Source organism: Callorhinus ursinus, unplaced genomic scaffold, assembly GCF_003265705.2.
Source record: "Callorhinus ursinus isolate GAN/ISIS: 27379988/994484 unplaced genomic scaffold, GSC_fseal_2.0 scaffold18, whole genome shotgun sequence".
Taxonomy (NCBI): domain Eukaryota; kingdom Metazoa; phylum Chordata; class Mammalia; order Carnivora; family Otariidae; genus Callorhinus; species Callorhinus ursinus.
The window spans coordinates 13,253,043-13,270,714 of NW_027397080.1; the positions used below are offsets into that span (position 1 = coordinate 13,253,043).

Consider the following 17,672-nt stretch of genomic DNA (forward strand, 5'->3'; position numbering starts at 1 on the left):
TTACAGGCAGTACCTAACTTAGCACCTCCCAACCAAAAGGCACTGATTTTGGCCCAAAATCAATCAAGCAAGCATTTATTCCTTATTTATTCTTAAGAATTACTCTTGAGAAATGATTGATTCTCAAACTGAGATGTTCACTGGGGTAAACTTTCGGGAAATAAGATAGAGTGTAATGCCTGGATAGAATTTACCTATAATGCACCAGTTAGTTTACCATAGCTTGGAAAGGGTAAGATCAGAAGAAAAAGGTTTATCAATCAACTCACAAATACGTATTTAATTTTACTACCTACAAAGCACTTGAGAGAGCCATAGTTGCATACAGTGTTGCTTAGGAGATAAGGAGAACACACCAATTTTTAATAGAATTCAGAGTATCTACTACGCCACTGAGTAGTGGAGCCTGGCACCTTTCCTCCAAACCTGAGCCAACCTCATCAAACCAGGGAAAGAATGACTCCTTGTAACTATATGGTACATTCATTCAACAAATCTTTATTGAGTACCTCTTAAGAGCCAGGAATATCTATTAATCTCTCTTAAAATAGTTGAGTGAGGTCAGAAATCAGGGATAATGAGCCTTCAAGAAACAAATTATCTAATCAAAGATAAAAACTAATTAAGATACTAGGGAGTCCATGGCAGTAATGTAAGAGAAGTACAAAAACCATGCCAGTAACACACAAGGGAAAAATCCATCATGTCTGAGGAGTCTGAGGCTGGCTTCATGAAAGATACGTAAGGTGTTATGCTTCTGAAGCATGAATATGGTCTCAGCCGGTGGAATGGTGGTGGTAGTGCTGATGGAAGAAGGGAAGTCTAGTCACTGCAGGTACAGTAGTGAACAAAACAGGTAGAATCCCTATCTTCATGGCACTTTCACTCTAATGTGACAAGTGAGGTTAAAGAACAGTTGTGTGTGGGAAGGAACTGGTCAGAGAAGATGCTGGGATTGTGAAGAATCTTCAAGGAACTCAGACTTTATTCCATAGAAGGGGAATCATGCAAGGCTTTTGAGCAGACTACCCTGGACAACTCTGTGTTCGATCAGAACGGGCCCGGGACTGGCAACCTCTCTCTCTCGGACAGGCACCTGAGGAAGTTCTCTGGACAGGAGGACAAAGCCAGCACTGCAGCCAAGGGATGACATTCCTAGATCTGTTCTTCTATACATAGTATAGCAGAGAGTAAATACAGGAGCCACATCAGAAGAAGAAAATTATATTCTGGATCAAGTATAGCTAAATTTCACTATAATTAGTAGGCAGCCTGATCCTCAACGCACATGCTTTCTCATAACATAGCACTGATTCAGAAAGATCCATGATGGCAGATGATAAGTGAAAGAAAGAAGCCAGCAAAATACAGACCACAGATTCATGGAAAGATTACCCAGGGCTTCACTACAAAAACCTCTATTCCTATTTTGCTAACCACTTCATATCCAATTTCCATTTTCAACACATAGTTTCCTCTTGTTCTAATTATGCCTAACAAAAATGACTTACAATTTTCAGACACTTGGACAAAAACTGTCATGGCACTGAGTGGGTATACAGGACCAAACCAATGCATGTTTGGTAGCTGGACAACACGTGCATTCACTACGTGTATGTTTGATAAAAAGAGATAGGGGCCTCAGGGCTACAAGGATCCCATGCTCCTTCCCCTGTTCCCTTCATTATTACCTTCCTGCAGCAACAGGAGTCAGTCTCTGTTACTCTCCCAACTGAGGGCAGGTCTCACTGAGTGAAGGAACCTAAGGAGCTACAGATAGCAGAGCTTATGGCTGCTGTCGATTCAAAGGTAGCTGGCGCATGCCTATTATGTGCCAGGCATTATGTGGAACAGGTGACATCCTTTATCTTGGGTCATTTCCTGGTTTCCCAACATGCATAGCACCTTCTCCTTTACATTACACATTCTCCTCACCAGACTGCAAAAAAAAGTGGGACAATCAAACAGTCTAGTAAAGAAGCAGAGATGAGAACCCAATAGCCCATTTCTGACTTTCTGGTTCCAGTTCTGAGCGGCCCAACCATACTTCATTTCCTGTTGCTGGATTTCTATGTGATCCAATAACCCCCTTGGAGTGGGTGTCTGTCCTTTGCCCCCAGAAATATCTTGGGTGCTCATCTTTCTCCTTATGCTATTAGTTGCTTGAGTGTAGGTGTTGTGTATAAGCTTTAATTCATGTGACTTATCTATCATATAGGCCTTACACACACTAGGCATTCCTGCTACCCACGAATTTATTCAGCAACATGGACTGCTAAAGGCATTTCCCTTCAGATGAACCTACTCAAATCCACATGTCGTTCCCAGAGCCAACTAGTGCTGGAACAGGTATCTGAATCTGCCACTCTCACATACCCCAAAACATCCATTTCCAGTAGAAGTTTCCACTGTTAAGGAAACTCAATCTCCTATTGGAATCAAAGATTTAGAAGGTAGGGGGCACCTGTCTGGCTCAGTCAGAAGAGCATGCAACTTTTGATCTCAGAGTCATGAGTTTGAGCCTGACATTGGTCTTAGAGATTACTTAAGGAAATAAAAAGAAAAAAAAAAAAAGATTTAGAGGGTAAAAGGAAACAGAGAGGAGGCCTAGAATCTTGATTTATGGTTGTGAACAGAAATGGATCCATAGGAAAAAAAAAAAAGAAATAGATCAACAGATAACATCAAATGCTCACTAAGGCTAGCTGGCAACAGAGCAAAACTGACCTTACGACTCCTGTTAAGTTAAGCACCTAACAATGCACAATAGACATGTATGAAGTACTCAATACATATTTGTTGAGTAAATAATTGAAGCACTATGAATTAATGGTTGAAGTGCAGTATATAAAAGAACACAGGGTTAGCAATCTGAAGGCCTGGGTTCTTATTTTAACTCTATCTCTGGTAGTTGTGTGGTAGCTTCAGGTGAGATAATTTCTCTTCCTCTCCATTTTCCTAATATGTAAAATGGAACAATTAACACCTACTCTGGTTACTTAATAGAAGTGTATAAGGATAAAACAAAATAAAAAACATGAAGATATTTTATAAACCATCGGCACTAAACAAATACAAGGCATCAAAGATCATGAAGGGATTAACAATGAGGTGAAAAGACAATGATGCTAGATGAGATCTTGGTAGAAACGAGGGGCGGAGGGGATCAAGGGGGAAGTTTTAAACATTTCAAATCCCTAGAGCACTTTTTAATCAAAGACAATTCATGAGTTAGAAGTTCAAATACACAAAGGTACTTTAGAAAATAATAAGGTATGATGATTATTACTGCCATGGTTCATCAGACCATTCCTCTACTAAGTGAAGAGCAATGGGGTACGGTAGGATAACAGGTTGACTAAGCAGCTAATAAAGAGCCTCATACCTAGCAGATCCTTAATAATTATTTTGGTGAAATGAAATACATATTTCTTTTTTTTAAGATTTTATTTATTTTTTGAGAGAGAGAGAGCGAGTGAGGGAACACAAGCAGGGGGAGTGGGAGAAGCAGGCCTCCTGCTGAGCAGGGAGCCCGACGTGGGGCTCGATCCCAAGACCCCGGGATCATGACCTGAGCTGAAGGCAGACGCTTAATGACTGAGCCACCCAGACACCCCTGAAATACATATTTTAAAGCAGCTTTAGAAACAAAGCAATAACTAGTTGCACCATATGTATTAAGCAGTGTAAACCAACTTAACCAAAGACCCACAGAAGTGAAATATACACAGAACTGCTTTAGGAATCTGACAAATATCGTTTACTCACTAAAAGGGTAAGAGAAAGAACAATCCTTGGAACATACAAATAGAATAGCTGTTAAATATCTAGCTCTATTAAAAAGTCAAATTACCGGGATGCCTGGGTGGCTCAGTTGGTTAAGCGACTGCCTTCGGCTCAGGTCATGATCCTGGAGTCCCAGGGTCGAGTCCTGCATCGGGCTCCCTGCTCAGCGGGGAGTCTGCTTCTCCCTCTGACCCGCCCCCCTCTCATGTACTCTCTCTCTCTCTCTCTCTCATTCTTGTTCTCTCAAATAAATAAATAAATCTTTAAAAAAATTAAGTTGTTAAAAAAGTCAAATTACCTGTTTGCAGACATGATCTTAAATGCAGAAAATCCTAAAGACTCCATCAAACAACTGTTAGAACTGCTAAATGAATTCAGCAAAGTTGCAGGATACAAAATCAACACCCCCAAATCAGTTGCATTTCTATACACTAACAATGAGCAATCCAAAAAGGAAATAAAGAGAACGATTCCACTGACAATAGCACAAGAGCATCAAAAAGAATAAACTTTTTTTAAAAAAAGATTTTATTTATTTATTTGACAGAGAGAGACAGCGAGAGAGGGAACACAAGCAGGGGGAGTGTGAGAGGGAGAAGCAGGCTTCCCATGGAGCAGGGAGCCCGATGCGGGGCTCGATCCCAGGACCCTGGGATCATGACCTGAGCCGAAGGCAGACGCTTAACGACTGAGCCACCCAGGCGCCCCCCAAAAAGAATAAACTTAACCAAGGAGGCAAAAAGACTTGTGCACTGAACACTGCAAAACGCTGCTGGAAGAAATTAAGAATAACACAAATAAATGGGAAAATACCCATGTTCATGGATTGGGAGACTTAATATGGTTTAAATGCCAATACCACACAAAGCAATCTACAGATCTGATGCAACCCTATCAAAATCCCAATAACATTTTTTGTAAAAATAAAAAAAATCCATCCTAAAATTCATTTGGAATCTCAAGGGGCCACAAATAGTCAAAATAATCTTGAAAAGGAAGAACAAAGTTAGGGGACTGACCTTTCCTGATTCCAAAACTTACTACAAAGTTAGAGTAATCAAAATAGTGTGGCACAAGCATAAAGACAGATGTACAGACCAATGGAATAGAATAGACAGCCAGAACTAAAACCTCACAAATATGGTTAAATGATTTTCAACAATGATGCCAAGACCAGTCAGTAGGGAAAGGACAGTTCTTTTGAAAATCTGGTGCTGGGAAAGCTGAAGATCCACATGCAAAAAAAAAATGAATTTGGAGCCACACCATACACCAAAAAACCCCTCAAAATGGATCAAAGACCTAAGTGTATGAGTTAAAACTATAAAACTCTTAGAAGAAAACAGAGGGGGAAAGCTTCATGACACTGGATTTGACAATGGTTTCTTGAGTATGACACCAAAAGCACGGGAAACAAAAGGAAAAAATAGGTAAGTTGGACTTCAACAAGATTAAAATTTTTGTGCATCAAAACACACGATCACAAGAATGTACTTAACCCTACCATGAAAAGTCACTTAAAAGTGGCTAGCATGGGGCGCCTCGGTGGCTCAGTTGGTTGGGCGACTGCCTTCGGATCAGGTCATGATCCTGGAGTCCCTGGATCGAGTCCCGCGTCGGGCTCCCTGCTCGGCAGGGAGTCTGCTTCTCCCTCTGACCCTGCCCCCTCTCATGTGCTCTCTCTCTCATTCTCTCTCTCTCAAGTAAATAAATAAAATCTTAAAAAAAAAAGTGGCTAGCATGGTAAGTTTTAGGTGTGTTTTTAAAAAATGTAAATCTGGAACAGGACACTATCAAAAGAGTAAGGCAATTCACAGAATGGAAGAAAATATTTGCAAGAAGTCACATATTTATTTTTTAAAGATTTTATTTATTTATTTGACAGAGAGAGATAGTGACAGCAGGAACACAAGCAGGGGGAGTGGGAGAGGGAGAAGCAGGCTTCCCACTGAGCAGGGAGCCCAACGCGGGGCTCGATCCCAGGATCCTGGGATCATGACCTGAGCCGAAGGCAGACGCTTAACAACTGAGCCACCCAGGTGCCCAAGAAGTCACATATCTAATCAGGGATTGATATCTAGAATATATAACAAACTCCTTGAACCTAGTGTCTGCTTAAACCCAGTCTCTGGGCGCCTGGGTGGCTCAGTTGGTTAAGCGACTGCGTTCGGCTCAGGTCATGATCCTGGAGTTCCTGGATTGAGTCCCGCATCAGGCTCCCTGCTCGGCAGGGAGTCTGCTTCTCCCTTGACCCTCCCCCCTCTCATGTGCTCTCTCTCTCGTTCTCTCTCTCTCTCAAATAAATAAAATCTTAAAAAAAAATAAATAAATAAACCCAGTCTCTGACCACAAAACCTCTGTTCTTAAAGCATCAGCTACTTGTAGCTGACATGCACTGGGATGTGCTGTGTGCCACCGCAGTGCTCAGAGTTTTATATGCATCACTTCATCCTAACAACCTTATGAAGTAGATGCTTATTATTCCCATTTTACCAATAGGGAAACAGATTCAGAGAAGTTAGTAATTAGACTAAGTTCCACAGCAAGGAGGTGGCTGAGCTGAGAACCCAGGCAATGTGTCTGACAGCCCAGGTTCAGAAGTGCCACTCTCTACTGTCTCCCCAAACCCTTCCACATCCACCTGACATACTACAGAGCACTGCAAATGAGAACTACACGACTGTATGGCAAACATGGAAAGATGCTCATGACAAAGTAAAAAAAGCAGAAAACAAAACAGTACATACATTTTTTTGTATCTAGGTAAAATGTGCATCTGAAAACAGCCGGTAGAAAAAACATGCCCCAACGGTACAGACCTGGTAAAATAGTGAGGTTATGGGCTGCCTCTCTTTTGTTGTACATTTCAATAATGAGGTTATAAATAGTGGAAACTTCCCTTTTCCCTCTTTAAATCAGTCCTCAGACCTCTATGAAGAAGGCTCTAGAACCACTAGCATGAAAAATAAAGGTATGTTCAAGCCCTGTGTTCAAAAATAAGCAATCCTCTGGGGTTGCCTCTGTGTGGGAGCTGGGCTAAATCTGGCAATGCTGAAGGTTTACAAAGGCCTCTGGAAGGCAGTGCCTGAAGTAGATAGGGGCTTTTATAAATTTTTATCTCTTTGATTCACAGAATAGTACCAAACTAAAATAATATCCCCACTGCTCTAAATCAGTGTTTTCCAAGTGCCATTCCTATAATATGGCCACAATTTTTACTCCATGTGTTTACAAACTAATTTTTTACTTAAAATTTTTCTTTAAAAAATAAAAGATTTATGGGGGCGCCTGGGGGGCTCAGTTGGTTAAGCTACTGCCTTCAGTTCTGGTCATGACCCCAGAGTACTGGGATCAAGCTCCGCATCAGGGTCCCTGCTCAGCAGGAAGCCTGCTTCTCCCTCTCCCACTCCCCCGCTTGTGTTCCTGCTCTCACTGTCACTCTCTCTCTCTGTCAATTAAATAAATAAATAAAATCTTTAAAAAAAAGATTTATGTATTTATTTTGAGTGAGAAAGACCACACACGGTGGGGGGGAGGGGCAGAGGGAGAGGGAGAGAGAGAATCTCGAGCAGACTCTCCATTGAGTGAGGAGCCAGACACAGGGCTCAGTACCACGACCCTGAGATCATGACCTGAGTCGAAATCAAGAGTCAGACGCTTAACTGACTGAGCCACCCAGGCGCCCCTCAAAATTTTTCTTAAAATTTGATTTCTTTTTACTTTAAGAAGTTTTACTTTAAAAAAACAACAAAAAAGTTTTACTTAAAAGGGAAACTTTATAACAATTAGAAATAGAAAGCCTGCATTCCATGCTTTAAGTGAAGGTAACTATAAAAATAAACATATAAAAAAACCCAAAACAATGCTTTGGCTATATATAAAGTACTGCCTGCTAAAAGCAGTAGCTGGTGGGGTTAGACAGTTTGTTCTCAGAGGAGGCAGTTTGGATTTTATTTTAAGTACAGTGGAAAATCACTGAAGGATTTTAAATAGGAAAATATGTGGTCTGACTGGATATCTTAACAACCCTCTCTTGGAAATTTTTTTAAAAATTAGAAAAGACATAGAAGAACTGAACAACATCATTACCTACTTTTACCTAAATGACAATTAGCAAACACTACACCCTAATGGAACCCTGTGTGCTACTGGTAGGAATGTGAAATGATGTAGTCACTGTGAAACACGGTACAACAGTTCCTCAAAAAAAAAAAAAATCATAACAGAATTACCACATAATCCTGCAACTCCAATTCTGGGTATATACCCAAAGGAACTGAAAGCAGGTCTTGAAGAAATATTTGTACAACTATGTTCATAGCGGCATTATTCACAATAGCCAAAAGGTGGAAGCAACCCAAGGGCCAACAACAAATGAATGGATAAGCAAAATGTAGTGTGTACACGTAACGAAATATTCAGTCTTAAAAAGGAAGGAAAATGACTATATGCTATAACGTGGATGACCCCTCAGGATAGTTTACTAAGTCAAATAAGCCAGTCATAAAAAGACAAATATTGGGGTGCCTGTGTGGCTCAGTCGGTTAAGCATCTGCGTTTGGCTCAGGTCATGGTCCCAGGGTCCTGGTTTCGAGTCCCACATCAGGCTCCTTGCTGAACAGGGAGCCAGCTTCCCCCTCTGCCTGCTACCTCCCTGCTGTGCTCTCTCTCTCTCTCTCTGACAAATATTTTTTTTAAAAAAGAAAATAAACACTGTGTTATTCCACTTATAGGAGATACCTAGGTAATCTGAATCATAGAAATAGAAAGTCATGTGGAACTGTCTAAAATTTCTGGGTATAAGAGACTCCATTTTGAAGCTCCATTTTCCTTTCCAAACTGATGGGCTCTTGAACTGGGACAGAAGCTGCAATTGTTGTACAAGCAGCCACTCGTAACATTCCAATAGAGCAACTGGTATTTGGATCATATGAGGACAGTGAAGGTAATTATTACATACCAGTGGCAGTTTCACTTGATAGCAATGATAAAATAATCAAGAAGATAGGCATCAGAAGTGGCTCAGCCAGTCAGCACCAAACTAGCAGGGTCTGTTCTTTTCTTCTTCATCTAAATCATGTAATTACCCCTTTCCTTCTCTCTCAGAAAAACACTTGGCTTTCCCTAAATGAGTGAGAAAAATCTGTGATCCCCCAATTGCAATTCTGAGACCCCAAATAAAGGCCTTTGTTCTTTTTCAGTTTCACCTTCTTTTCTCAGTTGATGGTAGAATGGTGCTTCCCAGGTGCCAGGGAGGGAGAATGAGGAGTTAGTGTTTAATGGGGACAGAGTCTGTTTTGCAAAATGAAGAGTTGTGGAGAAGGATGGTGGTGATGATTGCACACAATCTGAATTTACTTAATGCCAAAGAACTGCACACTTAAAAATGGTTAAGGGGAGTCTGGGGGATACAGTCAGTTGAGCACCAACTCTTGGTTTCAGTTCAGGTCGTGATCTCAAAGTCGTGAGAATAAGCCCCATGTGGGGCTCTGTGCTCAGCGAGGAGTCTACTTGGGATTCTCTCTCCCTCTGCCCCTCCTACTCATGCTCTCTCTCTCTCTCTCTTTAAAATAAATAAATCTTTTTTAAAAAAGGTTAAGATGGTGGGTGCCTAGGTAGTTCAGTTGGTTAAGCACTGACTCTTGATTTCGACTCAGCTCATGATCGCAGGGTGGTGAGATCGAACCCCTGTATCCAGCTCCTTGCTCAGTGGGGAGTCTGCTTCAGATTTACTCCCTCTGCCCCTCTCACACATACACATGTGTGTGTGCTCTCTTTCTCTCTCAAATAAAAAAAAATCTTTAAAAAAAGAATGCTTAAGATTGTGGGCACCTGGCTGGCTCAGTTGGAAGAGCACATGACTCTTGATCTTGGGGCCATGAGTTTGAGCCCCACACTGCATGTAGAGATTATTTAAATAAATAAAACAAAATATTTTTAAGTGGTTAAATCAAAAACTAATGATGTAATGTATGGTGATTAACATAACAATAAAAAATTTTTTAAAAAAATTTTTAAGTGGTTAAGATGGTAAAATTTAATTATGGATATTTTACCACAGTTTAAAGAAAAGAACAGTAACACCAAACCCAAAGCCTATAGATTTTGGCTTGAGCAACTCAGTGAATGGTGATCTATTCACTGAGATAGGGCAAAATGTGGAAGGAGTGGCTTTGGATAGAAACATTAGAGAGTTTTGGGGTGTGTTCAGCTTGATGCAAACTTGACAATTAGATGAAGATGTCAGGTAGGCAGTTGGATTTCTAAATTTGAAGTGCCAAAGAAAAAGTCAAGGATAGAATTACAGATTTGGATAAAAATAAAGATACAAATACTTAATCTGGGGATTACTAGCATGTAAGTAGCATTCCAAACCATAGAACAGGATGAGATTACCTAGAGAGGAGGTAGTTAGAGAACAGAAGGGAATAACAAGACAGCCTTGGAGCAGCCCAACATTCAGAGTTAAAGTAGAGGGCAAAAAAAAAATCATAATAATGAAGAGAATCAAGCAGTGAGATAAAGGAGATGCTTAAAAAAAAAAATCATGGGGCGCCTGGGTGGCTCAGTCGGTTAAGCATCTGCCTTCGGGTCAGGTCATGATCCCAGGGTCCTGGGATCGAGTCCCGCATCGGGCTCCCTGCTCAGCGGGGAGCCTGCTTCTCCCTCTGCCCCTCCCCCTGCTTGTGTTCTCTCTCTCTCTCTCAAATAAATAAATAAAATTTTTAAAAAAAATCAGATGCCTAGACCCAACTCCTGGAAACTTGGAACTAAGAGGGAAAAGGCAAATAAAATGTCCCAGGTCTAGTTCAATGGTCTGTGAGTCAGAGACAGGAGGGAGTGCAATACACAGTAGAAGGAGTGGGAAGAAGGAGAAAAAAAGAATACTTAGAAGGTGCCACTAACAAGACTTCAGTGACTGACTAGATGTGGGATGGAAAGGAGAGGAAAATAAATGACATGCTGGCTTCCTTCTGGCAGGTTATTGTTGTCATTAAAACAAGTAGTACAAGATAGAAGGTTAGAAACAAGGGCTTTGGTGTTGTTTTTATAGTGGTGTGTGTGTGTGTGTGTGTGTGTGTGTGTGTGTGTGTGTGTGTGTGTGTGTGTGTAGAGGCCTTGCTGACAATCGGCTGTGTGTGTGTGTGTGTGTGTGTGTGTGTGTGAACGGAGGAAGGCTGAAGAAGACTGAATTGTAGTCATGACAGCCAACATTAATTAAGCACTTACTTGTCAGTGTTTTCTATCTCTCTTGGGGAGCTGGGCATGCCCTAACAAGGAACACTGTTATCAAAGACCACAACAATCCTACTTTGAAAATTAAGGAGGGCCCAAAGTTACACAGGTGGCTTACAGCACAGAGGGCCTCAAACCTGGGTCTGATGGACTCTGAGCCAAAGTTTGAGGTACCCGTGGGATACTAGTTAGGGATGTGAGAGTCATCAAGGCAGTTAAAGTCTTAGGAGGGATGTGATCACCCAGGGAGAGAATATACAGATCAGTAAATGATTATTCACAATCTTAGCTAATTCTTACAATGGTACAATGGGCCTTTTCCTCCCCTATAAAATGAAGGAATGCTTAATTTGTAGGGAATGCCCACTGAGGGCAAGGACCTGATCACAGTTTTTGTATTCCTAGGGTTGCGTTACCTGGAACTAAAAGACCACTCAACAAAAGACTGCTGAAGCTTTTAAAAAACAAAATGAAACAAAAACCCAGTAACTGGACACAATTAGAAAAATACTACACAATATGAGAACCACTATTTCCTGACCAAACTACAGCATAGTTTTCTTCCATTCCCTCTCTGGATGGCATGCAACAAATGCCCTGTCTTTTTCTGCACCACAATATGTCTGTTTTGTGAACTGTTCTGCTGTAAGCAGTGCATAAGAGACCAAACTCTGCAAGACAGGCACTCTTATTCACCAATGGGCACAGATAAGTACTTTCTGGAAAGACAATTTGATAAAATGTATCAAGAGCCTTAAAGCCCTAACTCAGTAACCTTATTTAGGGATTTATCCAAAGAAAACAGTAAGAGTTGTGGCCAAAGATTTAGGTTGGAAGTAATAAAAATATCCAACAATAGAAAAATTATTAAATAAACCACATACAGCCATAGGGTAGAATACTTATGTTGCTCTTAAATCAAGTTTTTGAACACTTAAAAGCACTAGAAAATTATTTTGGTAAGTATAATGAAAAAAATAAAATATAAACTAGACCTAGTACAACCATAATTTTGTGTTTAAATGTAGATGTAGCTATCTATTATCATTACCTAGCAAAAAGATTGGAATGACCAAAAATACTGTAAGTCTCTCTGGATGGAAAGATTACAGGAGATCCTAATATTCTTTATGTTTTTCAGGATTTCTAAAATTTCTGCAAAAAGTACATTTTTATTTTAAAACTCAAAAAAAATATGATAAATAAAAGCAAGATAGCACTCACCTTCTTTCTTTTTCTAGAAGAATTCCTCGTGGGGTCAGGCTTCTCAAACTCTGCTGACTTTGCCTCTTCCTTCTCCTCTTCCTCATCAGGTATCAGAGAATATTTGGTCCCTCCTGGTTGCATAAAACAATCCTTTGCAAAGTGGCCTGCAGAAGAGAGGTAGAAAAGGTAGGGAGGGGAGAAGCAGCCTCTCCTCTTGGCAGGGGGATCTTCCCCAGAGGCTCCGAAAGGGGCTAGCTGGTTGAAGAAGTATTACTGAGTTCATTCAGAGCAGTTGCTGGATTCCGAGCAGATTTTCTGTCACCTCAAGATGGCATTGCCCACTCAACCAGAGCCAGACCAGCAGCTGGTCCTAGAGCTGTGGGAAACACTGGCACTGCTTTGGAAATGGCAGAGGAAGCAGGCTTGTGCTGCCTTCCATTAGCAATGGGGCTTAGTAATTTTTAAAGATCTGTTTGGAACTTATTCCTGACACTGAAAGGCTGCTCCAGAGAGCAGAATGCTTAGCACAGGGAGCCGAGTGGCAGGCCAAGCCCTACAGGAAGATAGCTCTTAGGAAGCTGGCAGGAAGGTGGCATTCACATCCAAACTAACACACTGAGAGACAGGCAGTCACCTATGGGCACTCAACACTCAAGACTGTCAGGTCTGGCAAGGGCCTGAGAGATCATCAAATCCAACTCTGCATGTGTAGATATAAAGGCCCAGAGTAGAGAAGTAGCTCAAGGTCACAAAGAGAGCAGCAGAGCGAAAACTTACTCCAGCTCTCATGCCTCCCTGCTCTGTGCTCTTCTTGCTGCATCAAAACCAACCACCTTGGGCCTGACCTTTGCTGATTAGGCCAAATTCCATCTCTCATTATTGTTCTCTACCTCATGTAACACCTGGTGGATGTAAGCGGAAGGTAAAAGGACCCCACCCTCCCTGAACCTTTAGTGCTATGGAGGGGCCGTTTAACAGCTACTGCAGAGCTGGTTTTGTCCAAGCTTATGCAGACCCTATTTCAGGGGCACAGACGATCCCATGAGATCATCAAAAAGCTATGTGTAAATTGCTTTACAACTCTGAATCCAGAAGCTAGATGGTGTCTGGAAGGGGAATACAGCATACAGTTTTCCAAATATCTGGAATGTTCCCACGATTCCTGTGAGGAGGTATTCTTTCAATTTTTTTTCCCTTCCTCCCTCTACATTAATGGTAAGTAGAGGCTTAACCCCCACAACATCAATCAGGGCACAAATCTGCTACCAACTCTTGTAGAAAAATCAAGCGAGCAGGGTAAATGGAAGGCAAGGGAGAAGGGGTGACAAACTGAGGTCACTTTGAAAATGAGACGCTAGCAATCCCTCTCATGATAGCTCCAACAAGGAAAGTCAGGCTGAGAGTGCTCTTAACACCTGAGTAGGACCAGAAGAAACCTGAGCAAGCAGCTAGCCTGTGTTCTTTATTACTAAAAGGACACTATATTCGGAGGTCTGAAGTTAGACAAAGAAGAGCAAGAAAGGGTTTGACTTGGATCCTTGAGGAACATATTCCCAAGTCACTTCATTTTTGCAGACTAGTAATGGTCCTTGGAAATAAAAATTTACAGTGCTAACCATAACCCAACACTCTCACCCCTCCTGGTGCAGTACATGGGGATCCTGCCCACACAGGGCATCAACCACAAAGGGGGTGGGGTGACAGTAAAGTATTCAGAAGGGCCAGCATTCAGAAGAGGACACAGAAAGGGCATGAACTCTGATGAGTCTCGGAGGAGTAACAGCATGAGCAGATGAGGCCATCACTGACTAAAAAGCCGGGTGAGCCACACCCAAACCACGTGGCTTCCCCCACCTAGTAAGGGTCCATCACAGCCTGGCAGAGGCTTCACCTTACCTTTACAGCCACACTTCTTGCAGGTGGTGTTCAGGACAGCCTCGAGGGTGATCTTCTGCCCTGTGTAATCCTGGAAGGACCGCCGCCGCCTCTCTTCTTGCCTGTAACGAAAAGAATACTGACTGTTGGCCCTCTTAAGAGATGTGGCCAGAGATACTAGAAGGTAATGCAGTATGCTGGGTTTTTGTTCTGTCTTCGGCAGGTAGAAGGGAGAAAGAAGGAAAAGCGTCATGCATTGGGAGACAAGCGGTGAAAGCAGAAACATGAAATAGATATTTTTTCATTCACAACAGGCTCTGAATTAATAATTATGAATGAGACGACTTCAGCTCACCAATGCACAGAGGATGAAGATATAATTACTCAAGCTCGCTAAGCCCCTGTAACCCTGACGAGGTCACCCACGGGTTTAAAAGACCTTCAAAGACTTTCTAGAACATAAAGTTCAAATTCCTTACTTTGGTACTCGAGGCCTTCCACGGTCTGTCTCTAACCTGCTTCTCCAGCCCCAATTTTACTTGCATGAGATGAGCTAGCCAAATAGGACTAGTTGACCTTCTCCAGATGGTTCACTGCCCTTGCTCACACAGTTCCCTCTCTCTGAAATACTGCTTTCCCCCTCTCCTCCCACCTCACCACCTCCAAACACTTCAAGGCTCAGCTCAGTCACCACCTCTCCTTCTATCAAGTCTTCTCCTGAGCCCCTCAGCCAGAATTCATCTCTTTGTTCACATTCCTGTAGCATTTCTTAAAAATTCTAAACTTATTACTAAAGTATAATATAGGTACAGAAAAGTGTTCATAAGCATATAGCTTAAATGGTTTTCACAATTTGAACATACCCAGGAAACCATCACTCCAATAAGGAAATAGAACATTGCCAGCACCTCCAAGGCCCCTCTAGTCACCAGGCCTCTCCCAAGGGTAACCGCTATGCTGATTTCTAACAGCATAGATTAATTGTATCGGTTTTTGTAAATTATGTAAATGGAATCATACAGTATGGACCCTTGCGTGTCTGGCTTCTTTCACTTATTTGTGAGATTCATCCATACTGTTGTGTGCAGTTGTGGATCACTGATTCTCATTGCCATAAGGTATTTTGCTATTGATGGGTATCTGAACAGTTTCTACTATGAACAGTGCTTCTTCTGTGAACTTTCTAGCACGTCTTTTGGTGACAAATATATATATGCATTTCTGTTGGGAAATGCGTTGTTCCAAGTAGGAGTGGAACAGTGTATTGGGTTGTAACCATCAGCTACAGCAGACACTGCCAGCCAGTTTCCTGTAGTGTTTACCAGTTACACTCCTGCCAGCAGCAAAGCCTAAGCACCCCAGTTGTCATGGCTCTTTCTCTGACCTTTACTGTCACACACGGTACCTGCACAGAGTAGGGACTCAAAAATGTTTGTTCAAAGAGTATCACCCTCAATTACTCTTTTTTTCAAACTCCAACTGTAGTCTGTACACACTGCAGTCCTAACACATATCACACTTTATTGCCTGATACATTGTTTCTTCTCTAGATTGTGAGCCCTTTTTACAATATCTTACTTGTGTTTGTTTCCCCACATCTTAGCCCAAAGCTTGGCAAGCAACAGCATCAGTAAATATTTGCTGAGGGACGCCTGGGGGGTTCAGTCAGTTAAGCGTCTGCCTTTGGCTCAGGTCATGATCAGAGTCCTGGGATCAAGTCCCACATTGGGCTCCCTGTTCAGTGGGGAGCCTGCTTCTCCCTCTGCCTGCCGTTCCCCCTGCTTGTGCTCTTTCTGTCAAATAAATAAAATCTTTTAAAAATTAATTAATTAATTAGTTAAGATAAATAAATAAATGTTTGTTGAAATTTCTATGCTCTTGGGGCTTCTGGGTGGCTCAGTCAGTTGAGCGTCCAACTCTTGGTTTTGGCTCAGATCATGATGTCGGAGCCATGGGATCGAGCCCCGCATCGGGCTCTGCACTCAGCAGGGCTTCTGCTTGATACTCTCTCTCCCTCTGCCCCTCCTCCACTCACGCTCTCTTTCTCTCTCAAATAAATAAATCTTTAAAACAAAAATTCTGTGCTCTTGACCCCAAATATTTTTTCTTTACCTGAACCTCTTTAACTTTGAACTCTGACTTCACCTAAGCTTTTCCAACTATTCACCAAGTCTCTATAGAGTCCAGCAAAAACAGAACTATTTTGCCAAAAAAGCCACAATACCCAGAGAAATGCAGGATGACATCAAAGCAGAACAGAACTACCCACCTCATGTATTTTAGCCAACAGTTTCATGGGATACACTGGTTTAAGAGAGGAAACAGAAAAGACCAAGATACTCCATATTCTGTCCTGGTCCCTCTTCAGTTCAGCTCACACACTGCATCTTCTCTAAAATGTTCCCTGCCACCAGAGGCAGAGTTAATTACTCTTTTGTGTTCCCACAGCATTTTACTCTCTCTTCATTTTGTTAGATTTGTATTTTGGCTCACCCTCTGTACCATGAACAGGCCTTCAAAGATAAAGACTATGTCTGGGGTGCCTGGGTGGCTCAGTCAGTTAAGCATTCGACTCTTGATTGCCTATCTCCCTTTTCTGTGCTCACTGCCATGCTGGTTTAGGCCTAGCCACTTTGCGTCTACATAGTAACAAGTTTTCTCCTCCAATCCATCCAGGGCACATAGTTGAATTAACCTTTCTTTTGTTCAGTTCAACTCTTACTGGCAAGCACCAGTACCAGTGACGAGTAAGTGTGTCAAAAAGGCAGAACACCGTCCTTCTCAAGGAGCTTACAGTCTAGCAGTGGAGGGAGACATACAGGTGAATAATTATAGTGGTGAACCACAAACACACTTCTAAAAGACTATGCTATGCTGGCTAAACCTACCCGGAAACTGCCTTTCCCCCTTTCCATTTACAGATTCCCTTTAACACTCTGGGACTGGGGGGATGAAATGTAAGACAGATATTGGTGGAAAATGAAAGGCAGCTGACAAACTGTGGATGGCTGGAGACAGCACTAAGACACTGAGCATAACAGGGTGAGGTGAGAGAATGGTGTACAAGGAGAGACAAATCTGATCAGGAGTCTCTCCCCCCTCAAGGGCTTTAAAAAATTTTTTTTTAATATTTTATTTATTTATTTGAGAGAGAGAGCAAGAGGGAGCATAAGCGGGGAGGAAGGAAAAGCAGACACCCCGCTAAGCAGGGAGCCCGATGTGGGGCTTGATCCCAAAACCCTGGGATCATGACCTGAACTGAAGGCAAATGCTTAACTGACTGAGCCACCCAGGTGCCCCAGGGCTTTTAAAAAATTAACGCTGTTTGACTGATAGTCAAAGTCAAAGCTCTCCACAATCTTACTCCAACATACCACCTTTCAAGTCTTACATTCTAGTACTTGACTGTACCCTCCTCTTTCCTAAACCAAGACTCCTGGGCTTTCCTGCATAGTGCCTTTCCTTAAATCATTTCTTCTGTTGGGAATACCATTTCTTCCCGTTGCCTGACAAAATCTTATCCATTCTTCTAGAACTAGCACAAATGCCACCTCTCTTCCAGCCATCGG

General features: G+C 42.0%; 1 protein-coding gene across 1 annotated transcript in view; it reads right to left on the reverse strand.

Annotated features, from left to right (window-relative positions):
• The window catches only part of ZCCHC17 (zinc finger CCHC-type containing 17), a 59,671-nt gene that overhangs the window by 3,448 nt on the left and 38,551 nt on the right, over window positions 1–17,672 (reverse strand). The window contains exons 6-7 of the mRNA XM_025856225.2: window positions 14,125–14,225; window positions 12,247–12,392 (exon numbers count right to left, since the gene is read on the reverse strand). Of these exons, the coding sequence (XP_025712010.1) occupies window positions 12,247–12,392; window positions 14,125–14,225 (247 nt within the window). The remainder of the gene's footprint in view (window positions 1–12,246; window positions 12,393–14,124; window positions 14,226–17,672) is intronic.